The sequence below is a fragment of the Nelumbo nucifera genome, chromosome 1 (assembly GCF_055504915.1).
Source record: "Nelumbo nucifera cultivar China Antique chromosome 1, China Antique-T2T, whole genome shotgun sequence".
NCBI lineage: Eukaryota > Viridiplantae > Streptophyta > Magnoliopsida > Proteales > Nelumbonaceae > Nelumbo > Nelumbo nucifera.
The window spans coordinates 25,927,315-25,941,817 of NC_142649.1; the positions used below are offsets into that span (position 1 = coordinate 25,927,315).

The 14,503-nt window shown below is 35.2% G+C and overlaps 1 protein-coding gene across 2 annotated transcripts; it reads left to right on the forward strand.

Moving 5' to 3' along the window:
- The first annotated feature begins 1,088 nt into the window (after positions 1-1,088).
- Positions 1,089-5,098, forward strand: LOC104587839 (putative inositol oxygenase). Of its 2 annotated transcripts, XM_088901874.1 has the most exons (11): positions 1,089-1,278; positions 1,455-1,551; positions 1,644-1,725; positions 2,260-2,464; positions 3,332-3,391; positions 3,488-3,540; positions 3,653-3,775; positions 4,032-4,101; positions 4,240-4,318; positions 4,592-4,673; positions 4,760-5,098. In XM_088901874.1, exons 1-11 carry the CDS (start codon positions 1,245-1,247, stop codon positions 4,784-4,786), a joined length of 912 nt encoding a protein of 303 aa, XP_088758000.1. In that variant the 5' UTR covers positions 1,089-1,244; the 3' UTR covers positions 4,787-5,098. The 2 variants fall into 2 exon arrangements, with proteins under 2 accessions (XP_088758000.1, XP_088758002.1); XM_088901876.1 differs by lacking the exon at positions 3,653-3,775.
- Positions 5,099-14,503: the final 9,405 nt, after the last annotated feature.

Genomic DNA, 14,503 nt, shown 5'->3' on the forward strand with positions numbered 1-14,503 from the left:
TAAGTGTAAGTGGGAATTGTTAGATAGTGTATGCCCTTAGCTCCAATCAAATTAATTTTGGCATCATAAGTTGACCCTGTTGACCCATGCTTACTCACCACAGTAAAAAATAGTTCTATTTCTAAATTGATCGATATTAAAAATATAGGTTTTAATACTATTAACATTATTATATGTTGATTTAATCGGTGGAATTTAATAATGAAAAACAAAGATACCTTTAAGGACCTCGCAATAAAGATGGACCAAAGTCAAAAAGAGGGGGTATTTTAGCGAATACAAATTTCAAAAAAAAAATGTAAGACCTCATTTGTAGTTTTTATATTAGTATATATATAGATATAGATATTCATTTAAACATTTATAAAACCCCAAACTGCCCTTATATTGTTTCACGAGACAAATTTTCACTTTCAACTAATAGTTTTTCTAAAATCTTCAGTCTCACGTATTTCTCTTGACTTTATTTCAGGTTTCAACTTTAAACAATGTTCATCTTGAAAATACCTTCGGAATGATTGGTTACTCAATATCATAAATACCTTTTGTACTTTAAAATAGTTATTTTCATCATTTTAATATTTGTTGCAGTCAATCCATAAAATCTCAATGAACAATTTAGTAAGTACAGGTGGCCATCTATTACTTGTCCATTAAAAAAAAAAGTCATATCTTTATCCAATCTCTCTCTCTCTCAAAATTGGAACATTCTCCATATAGAATTGGGAACCATTCCTCACATAGGGTGCCTCACAACGGACCTTACAAGTACATCACACTGTGCATTGGAAACATCTCCCTGTAAATAATAACACATAACTACGGGAGATGTTTTCAATTCACGGTGAGCTGTGCTTGTGAGGTGTTTGTGAGGCGCCTTGTGTGAGGAGCAGATCCAGTCTCTCTCTATATGTGAATTTCTTATCAAACCTCTAACTAGGTACCTTTTGACTTTGGGTTTTCTGAGGCTTGCGTCAGAGCGAAAACTTTTCCTCAAGACCATGATGTCCAACGTTCATTTCTAACGGAATTCTAATCCCTTTCAACTAAGCATATTATAAATGAAAGCCCATTGCGGGAGGCTCCCCGCCTATGTGGGGTATTTATAGTTCATATAAATACCCTCTCTCCTCTCTTCTCTCCGATCATCTTCGACCCACATCCCTTCCCTCGTTGACCCTTCTCTGTTCCTTTGCTTTAGCTTTCTTTTTTTTCTCCTTCTTGCGTCTTAATTTTGGGGGAAAATGACATCATTCCCTATTCACCAAACTGAACTTGGTATATCTCTCTCTCACATAACACACATTTGGTTTCTTGTTCATTCTCTGATCTCTCCCTTTTTTCTTGATTCTTGATATTTCTTGACATTTTTTGAAGCATGTGTTGATTGCGACCCTGAAACTAAAGAGCTCTTTTATTTTGACAAGTTTTTGTTTTCTTTGGATGTTAAGCAGAGAAAAAGATGATCCCCCTTGGTGACGATAACAAGGAATTGGCTTCAGATGATGGGTTTGTTGTACCTAAAACCAATGCATTCGGCCATACATTTAGGTCTGAAATTCAACTTCATAAAATAGACTAGCACAATTCAATTACATTGCTTTTGTGATAGAACTGACAGGAAAAAAAAAATGCTTGAATAGGGATTATGACGCAGAAAGTGAGAGAAAAAAGACGGTTGAAGAATTCTACAGGATGAATCACATTAACCAATCTTATGACTTCGTAAGCAACACTTATTTGACCATAGGGGTGTAATTTGGGCAGGCCAAACCTGAGCCCTGATCAACCCACCCCACAGTTTTACATGGGATGGGCTTGCATTTTTGGTATGTGGGCTGGGCGTGGGCCCAAAAGTTTGGGTTTTTATTTTTGGACTGGGCCTAGACCTAGCCCTTAGGTAGCATTAGCCCACTCAAACTACTTATCTATATATATATATATATATATATATATATATATATATATATATATATATTCATATTTATATCAAATTTTAGTGTGGATTGATTGACCAATCCGAGCCCAAGCCCAACTTGTGTGGATCAAATTTCATTGTGGGCTGGATTTGGATTGGACAGATCAACCTTGGCCTCAAGTTCAGTCCGGGCTTAGCTCTTACGCAATTCCTAGTGTTGGGCCTAAGTTGAGCTTAAATTAGACCTAGCCTGAGACACTTACACCCCTAGTTGACCATTTTGAGTGATTTTTCCTATAGTTTTGAGAACCTCTGAATCAAGGTCTTAACTCTTGCCATAGGTAAAGAGAATGAGGCAAGAATATGGTAAACTAAACAGGGCTGAAATGAGCATATGGGAATGTTGTGAACTTCTCAATGAGTTTGTGGATGAGAGTGATCCAGACCTTGATGAACCTCAGATTGAGCACCTATTGCAGACAGCTGAAGCTATCAGAAAGGACTATCCTAATGAAGATTGGTTGCACTTGACAGCCCTTATTCATGGTATATATCCCACTCTGATTTCTCATTTATACCCGTAATTAATTTTGTTGCAAGACTTCTTCCTTGTGAATGAAGCTTTCTGAGCATGACCTACCACATAAAAATAAAGGGATGTTATCTTAAAACTTACCATGACTTTTTTTATATTTTTCTTAAACTCACTATAACTTTTCAAAACATGCAAAAAGCCCCCCAATCATTGAGTTTTATTGTCCAAAACTCTCACCTTCTGTTAAGATTTTCATCAGATCACTGTTAGCGACCATTAATAAAAGTTGTTAATGTAAGCATTTAAGTATTTTACATGACCAAACTACCCCTAAATGGACAGTCAAGCTTATTACATATTTTTATGACAAAATTGCCCCTGACTTGGGCCTGGCCCCACACTGGGCTTGTAATTTTAAGCTTGAAGTATTAAATAAGGTTGGCCAGCCATTTTAGGGGTAACTTTGTTATAGAAATATTTAATAAGGTTAACTGGCCATTTAGGGGTAGTTTGGACTTGTAAAATACTTAAATGCCTTTATGGGCAACTTGTATTAGTGGTCACTAACGGTGATCTAACATAAATAAATCTTAATGGAAGGTGGATTTTCAACAATAAAACTCAATCACTAGGGGCTAGCTCTCTAGAGGTTTTGAAAAGTCATGGTGAGTTTAAGAAAATGTAAAGTCATGGTAAGTTTTAGATAATACTCAAAAAATAAATATTTGTTTGTTGAGGCCCTAAGTTAAATTTGGGGCTCAAGGCAACCCTTAGATTCGCAAGAAATTAATTTGAACATAATAAATTATGGGTTCTCTTTTATCTTTTATTATCTAAATTTATACAAAGAAAGTTTGACTCATTATTATGGAGTCCAGATTTAGGGAAGGTTCTTCTTCATCCTAGCTTTGGTGCTCTTCCTCAATGGGCTGTTGTAGGTGAGAATCACAATTCAATTATTGTAGTTTATTGTCAAATAGGAATATTTTTTTTCTCATTTCTTGCTTCAAACTACTTAATGGAATGTATTGCAGGTGACACATTCCCTGTTGGATGCGCTTTCCATGAATCAAATGTTCATCACAAGGTCATTGTTCTTAAAATTATAGCTTGAAAACCCAATTAGATATTTCATTTAATTTGCTAAAAATCAGAAACTGACATGCTTTTATTTGAAATATTGTGGAATTACTACACAGTACTTTAAGGACAATCCAGACTACAATAACCCTGATTACAACACCAAAAATGGAATTTACTCAGAGGAATGTGGGCTTGACAATGTAATGATGTCATGGGGACATGATGACTATATGTACTTGGTACTATCTCGATTCCATTCTAAATCTTTTAGGTGGCTAAGGATTGTTTTCCATTAATTCCATTTTAGGAATGCACCATTTTTCCTAAGGCTATGTTTGGTTTGAAGGAAAAGGTAGAGAAAAGAAGGAAAAGACAGGAAAACCAATACAATGGCTGTAAAGGTTTCCCTACCTTTCTCTTCATTTCCCTATATTTTCCTTCAAACTAAACATAACCTAAGAGAAGAGTAAAATTTAACAACAGACCTCCTTTTAGGTGGCCAAGGAGAATAAGACAACTCTACCATCAGCTGCACTTTTCATCATCAGATACCATTCTTTCTACCGTAAGTGTGATGATAGCTTTTCTTTTTCTAATTGTTGTAATGTAATTATTGATAAAGATTATTATTTTTTGTGAGTGGTTTAATTTGTAACAAGCTCATGATAAGGAAAAGTCTTATTTGCAACTTTTGAAATTGCAGCTTTACATACTTATGGAGCATACAGACACCTAATGAATGAGCAAGATGTTGAGAATTTGAAGTGGCTTCACATTTTCAAGTAAAACATAGCCCCTCAATTTATTTAACAAGAATTCTTTTATGAGTTCACATCTCTGCCCCACAAGGGACCGCCCCACAATGCTCCACAGCACATCTCCATCGTGCATTGGGAACATCTCCCGATGATAATACCAGAACCGATGATGTCATCATCTGGAGATATTCTTAATACATGGTGGGAATGTGCTGTGGGGCGTTGTGCGGCGGGGATGTGATCTCTTCTTTTATAGAGGGTATTAATATTACTTTTGCACTTTCATTTTATTTACAGTAAGTATGATCTTTATAGTAAGAGCAAGGTTCGAACTGATGTTGAAAAAGTCAAGCCATACTATCTATCTCTCATTGACAAGGTATCAATTGATATATCTTCTTTTCTTCTTCTTCTTCTTCTTCTTCTTCTATATTTTCTTACCACCTTTTTGAATTGTTGTTACAGTACTTCCCAGCAAAACTAAGATGGTAAAACTTCAACTATTGGAGCATGCATGATGGTTAGCAGAAAGTGTCATACCGATTGCCTTCCAATAGTTTCTTGCTTAGTGGACTACCTAATTTCGAAGATGAAGATTGTGTCCTTTTTTTTTGTATTCTATTGTATGAAAAATTAAAAAGAGAAAAAAATCTCATGGAACATAGTTCACTCGTATTTTTGGTGAGGTCCATTCAAGGAGTCATATAGATAGTTCCCCTTAACTGTATCCCTACAAGGGAGGAGGGAATACCTTTGAAATGAATACATAAAAGAAATAGTAAAGAAATGTAGAATTGTTAAAAAGAGAGTACTATTTATATTTCCTTATATATCTCAAATTTATAGGAATAAGAAATACAAAATACAATCTAAAAATTTTATAATCTGATTGTAGATGACATCACCTTTTAGATGTTGCACATGAAAGAGAATCGAAATCAATCAGATTAAACATCAGACAATAGATGACTTTTATCCCTCGCTCAAGGATTAAAGTATCAGTATTGGTATCGGGTATGGTATCGGTCAACTCGGATACGGATACGCTTTGGAAACACATGAATACGGATGAAAAAAATGGAAACACATGGATACACTAATGAACCGTGATGCATAATTTTATTTATAATGCATCGATCAAGAGTCCAAGACACTAAACATATGCACCTATTATATTTAATTATTATATCAATTATTTTTTATTTTACTATTTAATTTTTTAACATTAAGAAAAAGTCAACTAAATATTAAGTTTTCAAGTGCAAATCAAAATATCAATTAATAATTTATAAAAATATAATCTTAACTTAAAGTATATCAAATTTGTTAAAATTTCTAAGATGCATATCATATATAAATTCATAGTTTTTAATTACTAAAATAATTATTCCATTATTAATATTTTTATTTATATAAATTTTATGAAATAAAAAATCATTTTTTGAAATAAATGTAGATTAGTGGATTTGAAAGATTCAATTTAATATTATATTCTTCAATATTTTGTATATAATATTTTTATCTTTTTGTAAATAATAAATATGTTGTTATTACTTATTAATGTAAATTAAAATATTAGTTAATAACTAATAAAAGTATATAAAAATTTTAAGATTTATATCATGTGCAAATTTATAAATTTTAATTATTAAAATAATTATTTTATTATTAATATTCTATTGGTATAAATTTCTTGATATTAAAAATCATTTTTTTGTATAAATGTGGATTTGATACATTATTTATTCTATTAGTTTATAAAATACTATTTTTAAGTATTATTTTTTAATTTTTAGTTAGAGTTGTTAAATATAAATATGTGCTTTTTATTTAAATTGCATGTGAACAGAAAAAAGTTAATAAAATTTATTTTGTTTTACTTTATATCACGAAATGAAGTGTGACTTATTGGTTTGGAAATGCAACGACTGTTAAACGCGCCTGTGACCCGACTTTGAATCACCTCATTCATGTTTTTATGGAGATCACTGAATTGACGCAACGCGTATCGACCTGTATCGCTATGCATCGACCAATACAATACGGTACAGGCCGATACACATCCGTATCCGTTCGATAAGAACGATTGACGGGATACACTTCTATTCGGTGCATATCCTGTATTGATACCGTTACGATACACCCCATATCAAACGTATCATATCGATATTTAAATCCTTGCCCTCTATTCTTAAGTTTGCATTTTAAGGGAGCCATAATCAAGTAGAAACACTTAATTGTAGATGGTTTCTTTTCCTCTATTATTTTTCTTAACAAGTAAAATTTGGAAATTGAATGAAAGAAAGAAGGAAGAATATGAAATATCATATAGAAGACATTTACAAGAAAGACTTCCCCTCACCTACTTGTGAGAAAAATATTCTTTCTCTTTCATTTTTCTTTCTTTCTCTCCATGGAACTTTTCGTTTTCTTCTCTCTTTACTATGAACTGTGATTGCCTAAAAAACCTTTTCTCTAAAGAATGAATGGGCCATTGCGTTCCTCCAAAGAGATTAAATAGGGATTAAGGTTGTTATATAAGGTGAAAGACACCTGGCCTCCCAGTTAAAGAATAGGTGAAAAAGACACTTGCTTCTTAACTTTTAAATTGTTTGTATATACGTAATTCAGGTTCAATAATAAGAGAGACCATTTTCAATGAGGCATAGGCTTCGGCCTAGGTTTTGTATTCAGCCCCAACCTGAGCTCAAGCTCACAAATTCTTGGGCCGGGCTTGGGCTCATGCCCTTTAGGGCTTGTCTAGGCCACATATATATGATATATTATATAAAATATTCCATATATTTAATATTTTATAAATAATCATAGGCCTGGAATCTAGCTCATGATCGCCCCTATTGAAGAACATAGTGTAAAATATGAAAACATAATTTTTTAGTAATTATTTTCTATCAAAATTATAAACCAAAGGAGCATGATAAGGTTGAGAAAGATATGCAATCTGTACAAGCCTCTTAAGCATTACAAGCTCATAGAAGGGAAGCATAGGATAAAGTGACTTGTTGATATATAGAAAACCAAATTGATCCATTTGGAGATATCAAACAGAATTTCCTTTTAGAAGACATAAATAGAAGTTCAATGTTATGTACTTTTCAAACATGAAGTAATAATTAAGGAAGTGAATATTAAAAAAGTATGATTCTGATAAGAAGACAATTGCCTCTAACCATGATCTCTTAGTACAAAAATTGGCACTAAAAAATTGGTTATAAGTAGCAGATCCCACTCAAAAATTATTATGGGAAATAAAGTAAGAATATATTAAGTTTTCCAAGAACAAACTAGTTCCATTGGGCATTCCACATCAACTTGTTGAATTCTTTACAACAAGAGAAATTGCCACATGGGTTGTAGTTCTTTGATAACAAGAAGAAAATCAAATGAAACAAAATCATGTATTTTATCTACACCTACCTACCTCTCACTTTGTTTGAAGATGTGAAATAGATGAAAATTGATTAAGAAAATGGATTGCTAGAAGAGTTTGATATCATTGAAGGTGTGATTAACAACAAGAGATCGTCACATGGGTTGTAGTTCTTTGATAAGAAAAAGAAAATCAAATGAATCAAAATTGTATATTTTATTTACAACTATCTACTTTTCCCTCTATTTGAAGATGTGAAAAAGATGAAAATGGAGAAAGAAAAATGGACTGCCATATGATTTTTTATATCATTGAAGGTGTGGCTTAAGGCTGATCTTACCTACATGATGAATTTGAAATTCTAATCATACATGATATTTAAGCAATTAATGTTATTTAGATGATAAATTGAAGCCAAGGTAAAATAAAAAAAAAATCAAATTCCTTCACATCATTTGATAATAGGTGCAATTTCAATTTTAATGTTTTGTGTGATCCATTCAATGGCACAAATTGGTGATCTTTATCCTCTTCTAGGGGCCTGGTTCCTTTTTTTTTCGATAGTATGGGTTGATGGGAAAATTAAGGTTTAATAACTATGTATTAGATATTAGTACATACAAAGATTACAAGTAAAACTCTATATATTTATTAACATGATAAAAAGGATATGCCTCTTTACTTTTGGTGCAATGGTAAAATCTTGGGCCGATGAGTATGAGAGAATGAGTTCAAGTCTGGGAATGACCACTTTGTGCAAACTGCACAAAATGCCAAAAGGTTAAGTCCATATCCAGTACACCCCTTCCAACATTCTGGATAGTTGGGATCAACATTGGATAATGGTCCTTTTATTAGTTTACCATGTGGACAAGGTTGGTAGTGTCATTCCAAATCTGTCTTTTTAATCATTGCTTTATCAATTAAAATATTTTTGGAAGTATTCCATCTTTTCACTGCTTCAAGATGTCCTTTGCTTTTGTCAAATGTTATCCTACACTAAATAAGTTGAGGAGGGATTTGATTCAGGTTGTTAACTACAATGTTCTGTTCTGGTAATAGAATGGGATTCAACCCTTTTTAACTTAAAAACTGTTCTCTGTCCTCTTGTTTGAACTGTATTTGTTAGTCTAATAACAAGTTGTGGTTACCTACAGTCCAAAAATAACACCCCTGCTGCTCAGGAGAAATGCATTACCTACCTAATGCTTTATCATTTTAGCATGAACATACCTGTTATGATTCTTTCCTATCCTATCTTAATAGGTGAAGATCAATAAACCTCAACAATAAAAAGAATAAACCAAATGAAAAAAAAACTGAAAAACATGATGCGGGTAAAAGCATAGATTGACTTCTACTTTGTAGGCCCACATTCTGAAGAACCTCATACCTCACTCTTGAGAGAAGAAGCTGCAGTTTCACGATCTATAGGATCTATAGAAAGCAAGCCCTAAAACAGGAGAGAAGTCTTTAAATGTATCTGCAAAACATCTATCTTATGGTTGTTGTGGTTTGAAAATGGGTTGTTTTTGTATTTTTGTGAGATAGTTTTGTTTCCTCAAAACTCTTGATCATTGATGTAATTTCCCTCTTATTGAATAAAGTTTCGTTGCTTATCATAAAAAAATTATATATCATGATATTCTATAAACAAGGCAACCAGGGTGCCAACCTGAATCTGCTACATGAAGAGAGGATGATAAAGCAAATACATGGAACCCATTTGGGTCACCACCAAGCTGTCACATGGACAACATCAGTCAATCATCTAGATCTCTGCTTTCTGAATGACATCTAGCAAACCTGTTTTTAAATTTAAATTAGCATATCTTTAGGTTTATTTCTTCGTTCTCCTTTTTTACATTTGTTGTACATCTTCCTTCCTTTTTATATTTGTTTCTATGTATGATCCATAGAACACATTTCATGAAATTCTATAATAAGAAGTAACTTTTTCTGGTAGATACCAAGAGGTATATACATAGTGACAAACACACACATGGGACTTTATTTTTTCTGATTTCTTTCATTTTGATTTTGTTCAATGATTAAGTGTCGACTCGGCATGGCAACCTCATGAGCTTTCCTCTGTACCTATTGTATTGGAGCAAATCCATTGAAAGACCTTAATGATCATTGAATAGTACTATGTATTGTATCTAGTCTCAACTCTCAGTATCAGATTATTAGATTATTAAACCATGGTTCTCTTTTGTTTTCAGTATTGTTGTTGGTAGTTCCCAGACAATATTGCTTTTTGAACTGTATATAATCTTTTTTGGTACCTATAGCCCTATGAAGATGAGAAATTGTTCTCAATGATTGTTAAGGAAAGTAACAAGTTGATGACATAGTCATCTCTTCACAATCCTGCAGTTTCTTTTTATATTGGAATTACACTGCTACCCCCTGAAAAATGAACTAAAAGAATTTTGATTATTGAGTTTCAACTTTTGGTTTTGTTAATGAGAACCCTTTTCTATAAACAGATTGAGTTCTGGCTATGATTCTCTTGGTCGGTCTCCATTCTTCTCTCTCTATATCTCCATGTGTCAGATTTGGGGAGCCTGTTATCCCTTTAACATTGTGATGTGGCTTGGGACATCTTATCCTGCTATTTTTTCACCTTCTAGAGATGGCACGAGATTTTCCCTCCTTTCTAATCAGTTTTTGAAATCCTTTATATAATTGGTCAACTGAAAGCTGTTTAATAGAATGTAGAACACTGGTCTTGATGTTATTTATATGGAGCATTGACCAGAGAGAGGTACTCAGATCTTCAAGGATTAGCATCCTGAAATCAACATCATTGTGGAAATCATAAACTTCAGCACTGACCACTGTGTCCTGGCTACAAGAAACTTGCGGTTTCCAAATCACCAGGACACAGAGCACAGCCCACATTATCCAAAGCCATGCCTTGACTGATCATCTTATCTGTAGTTAGGAACTTTTGAAGAGTTGTAGTTCACACCAAAAACTCTTGGATGGAGCAGCAGACTGCCATATCCTGTTGACAGGGAAATTACAATTTGCACAAAGATTTAGCCTCTTGTACAAAGTTTTGACTGAGAAGTAAGAAATAGCCTCTGTTTTCCCACTTCCATTGTTTGCAATCAGATTGCCCCACCTGTGGGCAGATTTTCTGGAGAGATTGAAGAATCTCTACTACCTGATCCACCTCCCTATCATTCAGATATCTTCTTGGAATTGGATTCCAAGTAACAACACCATGAAGAATTTGGTAGTATTCCTTGACCACAGCCTCCTTATTCTGAGTTGCCATAAACAAAGAGGGATACACCTCCATTAACGGTTGCTCTCCACACCACCTGTCCATCCAGAATTTAACCGTGTCCTCCCCCACCTTATAGATGATTCCTTAAGAAAATTAAGGGTAGATTTTTTTCAATGCCTTTTCATAATGATGTACTATAAGCTTACACATTGTTACGTGCTTCCCAATCCAGCTCCCTAGATCCAAACTTGTCTGTAGTCACTCTCCTGCAAAGGCTGTCCAGTTCCTAACTGTATTCTGAACACCACTTCCCTGTTAGGGCTAGATTCAAAGCCTTGAGCATTCTAATTCCCAACCACCAGCCTTGAAAGATTTGCATAGTGCTCAATATTTGAATTTTCAATTTTCTATGGCAGTTTGTTGGATATTGATTCTCTGTTGTTTTCTGGAACCCACTGTGGTAAGATTGCTTATTATCATTCACGTTTTAGTTATTTTTGACTCAGTGCCAACTCTCATAGTCAATTATCTTGTCTCATGACTTCAATCCACTATTGAAATGAAAATCAAAGTCAACCACAAAACAATATCATTATTTTTAGTTAATTAGCCCCCATTTTTATGGATAAATTGTGCATTCCAGGTCTATATTTCTGATTTACATGCTTTTCTTATCATGCAATATTTTACAATGCTAATATTAGTTTTTCCTGTTTACATGTCTTCAGCTAAACTTGTTTGATGGATCTTTGTTGCTCTTTAACAGCAACAGTTTGTTGCTGGTAAGATTTCTTTCTCTATATACATGTGCGCACACACACACACGAAAACACATGGAGGAAAAGGTTTCACAATCAGTTGAAGTAGGCAAGCTCCATAAATGATCTAACATACTCTGCTGCGGTGAAGCCTATGGTCAATCAGAACCATCCATTGGATGGGGGATCTCCTGAATGGAGCATCTGTTTACACGAAAACACATGGAGGAAAAGGTTTCACAATCAGTTGAAGTAGGCAAGCTCCATAAATGATCTAACATACTCTGCTGCGGTGAAGCCTATGGTCAATCAGAACCATCCATTGGATGGGGGATCCCCTGAATGGAGCATCTGTTTACTCCCAAGTTCATATCAACTCTATAGTCTATACCACATTTTATATTGGAGTCCTCCCCGAGTGATACCAGCTATCCATGGTCTTAATATTTTTGAACTTGAACTGCCCTCCCAATTAAGTACTTGTTTTGGCCACATGGTTAAATGTTTTAAGCTGAAAACAACCCCATCAATAGAGAGGTGATGAGAGGGGCATGCAGGGTTCCTTTGGATTCCCAATAATATTGCTTACAACCATAGTGGCACATGAACAATTCTTGGGCCAGTTAGATTTTTTTTTTCTTTTTTCGCTAAATGGCCTGACTAAAGCGCACCTGTTGTATATACAAATCCCACTTCCATAGAATTTAGAATCATGCTTGGTGTTGTTTTGTTTTTGTCTTGGATTTTATTTTTGCCTGATTAAAGTCTGTTAGCTAGTGCTATTCTTTTGGCATTTACTGCAATGAGGAGGGTTCTGGCTTAGATAACATGGTAACTTGCATACGCGCAAAGCACTATCTTCTGCATTTTTACTGATGCTGGTATATGTGCTTATAGTCCAGTCATTTTTTTCTATTCCTTGCTACAGTAACTGAATGGTCTGGTGGGCTTTATGTTTCTCCGACCATAGCTGGGAGCAGGCCTGGGGGTTTGATTGCTGGGGCTTGGGCAGCAATGATGTCTCTAGGTCAAGAAGGTTGAACTCAACTACCCTCATTTACAACATAGATATGTTAAAGTTCTGCTTTCAGTACCAAAATTATATGATTAACAACCCTCTTTTCTTATTCAATAGTTCTGTTCTTTATGATGGGTAGTTGTGGTTCATTTATCTTGTAGGGTACTTGAAATGCACCAAGGAAATCATGGAAACATCAGAGAATCCAGAAAGAGTAATTGATTTTTCCATCAACTTTGGTGGTATTCCAGGATTTCAGGTTCTCTAGAATCACCTTTGTTTTTTTTTTTTATCAGCAAGAATCACCTTTTTATCTATGCAGAATAAAGGAGATCCCAGAATTATTTTTCATTGGAAGACCAGATATGACAATTGTGGCATTTGGTTTAAATGATGTAGACATATTTGAGGTGAATGGTATTATGTCTTCCAAAGGGTGGCATTTGAATGCATTGCAGAAACCCAACAGGTAAGTCTTTTTTCCTCTTTTATATGAGATTAAAGGACTGTGAATCCTAGAGGTCTACATGTGGCAAAGGTGTCAATGAAGCAGACAATTTTATTTGAAATTGGATAGTTTGTCTTTTATCTAGCACTTCAACGAGTCATTGCTTAACTTGACTACCTGACTTAAGAATGAGAATGAACTGTTCACACAAGCTGCAGAGTTATCTGATCATGTGATGGCATGTACAACTTAAAATTTTTAAAAATGTTAAAACTACCCTTTAAAAGAAGACATTGTTCATTGTTTTCTACCTTAAGACTAAACCGGTTGAGGTGTTAATTGACTACCAGTTATTCCATTTTTATTCTTGATGAAGGGTGATTTGGCCCGACCTAGCAAAAAGGGGACACGTGAACACGAACTGACTAAGAGATGACAGCTCAGCCTAACCAGATTAGTTCACAACAATTGAGCTCGGGTATTCAATCACCTCGGCACAAGGGTCACCTCGGCACAGGGTCACCTTGGTGCAAGGTCACCACGGCTCATAGTCACCTCGGAGTCGAGGCACCTCGGCACTCAATCCAGTTCGGAACTAAAAAGACTGAAGTATCAGATCGGGGCTACCGACCTGGGCCATCACGTAACGATCCCGGAAGTCTCTCCAACAAACTCCGAACCTCATGTAATATGCCGCGTAATGGCAAGCTTATCTTCTCCCTGCCCAGATCAGGCAGAATTGATAATCTTTATTAATTGATTATGTTACCCCCCCAATTAAAGCGGAAACGGTTCCCATCAGGATGAAAATCCCAGAACCGGTCCGCAAAACCCACAAGGGCTCAACTATATAAAGGCACCAAGCCCAATGACACAAGGTACACGTGATTTTTCTACTCTCTAGCTCTCTAGCTCTCTAAGCTCTCAAAGCTTTTCAGCTCGCATCAGTTTACTGACTTAAGCATCGGAGCGACCTCGTCGGGTTAGCCACCTCGGGTTCTTTGATCCTCTTTCTTGCAGATTCACCTAGTTCACTGCTCGACTGGAAGCCAGATCATCCTCCAGCAGGGAGTAGTCAGATTGTGCTACATCAATTGGCGTCATCTGTGGGAACACGATAAAAGATCCTTCTTTACAGTCATCGACTTTCCCCTAAATCAATGAAATTTTCCAGTCACGCCAGACAGAGCAGTGAGATGAACGTCTCCGAGGGGCAACCCCAACTTCCTTCAGTGTGCATTGGCCAGTTCACCATCTCGCTTACTACAGCTAGGGTTCCAACGCTGACCATGCCACCAAACGCCACACAGGTGAACGCCCCACTTCCCCCAGTGGTAGGCACAACCTTTTCTG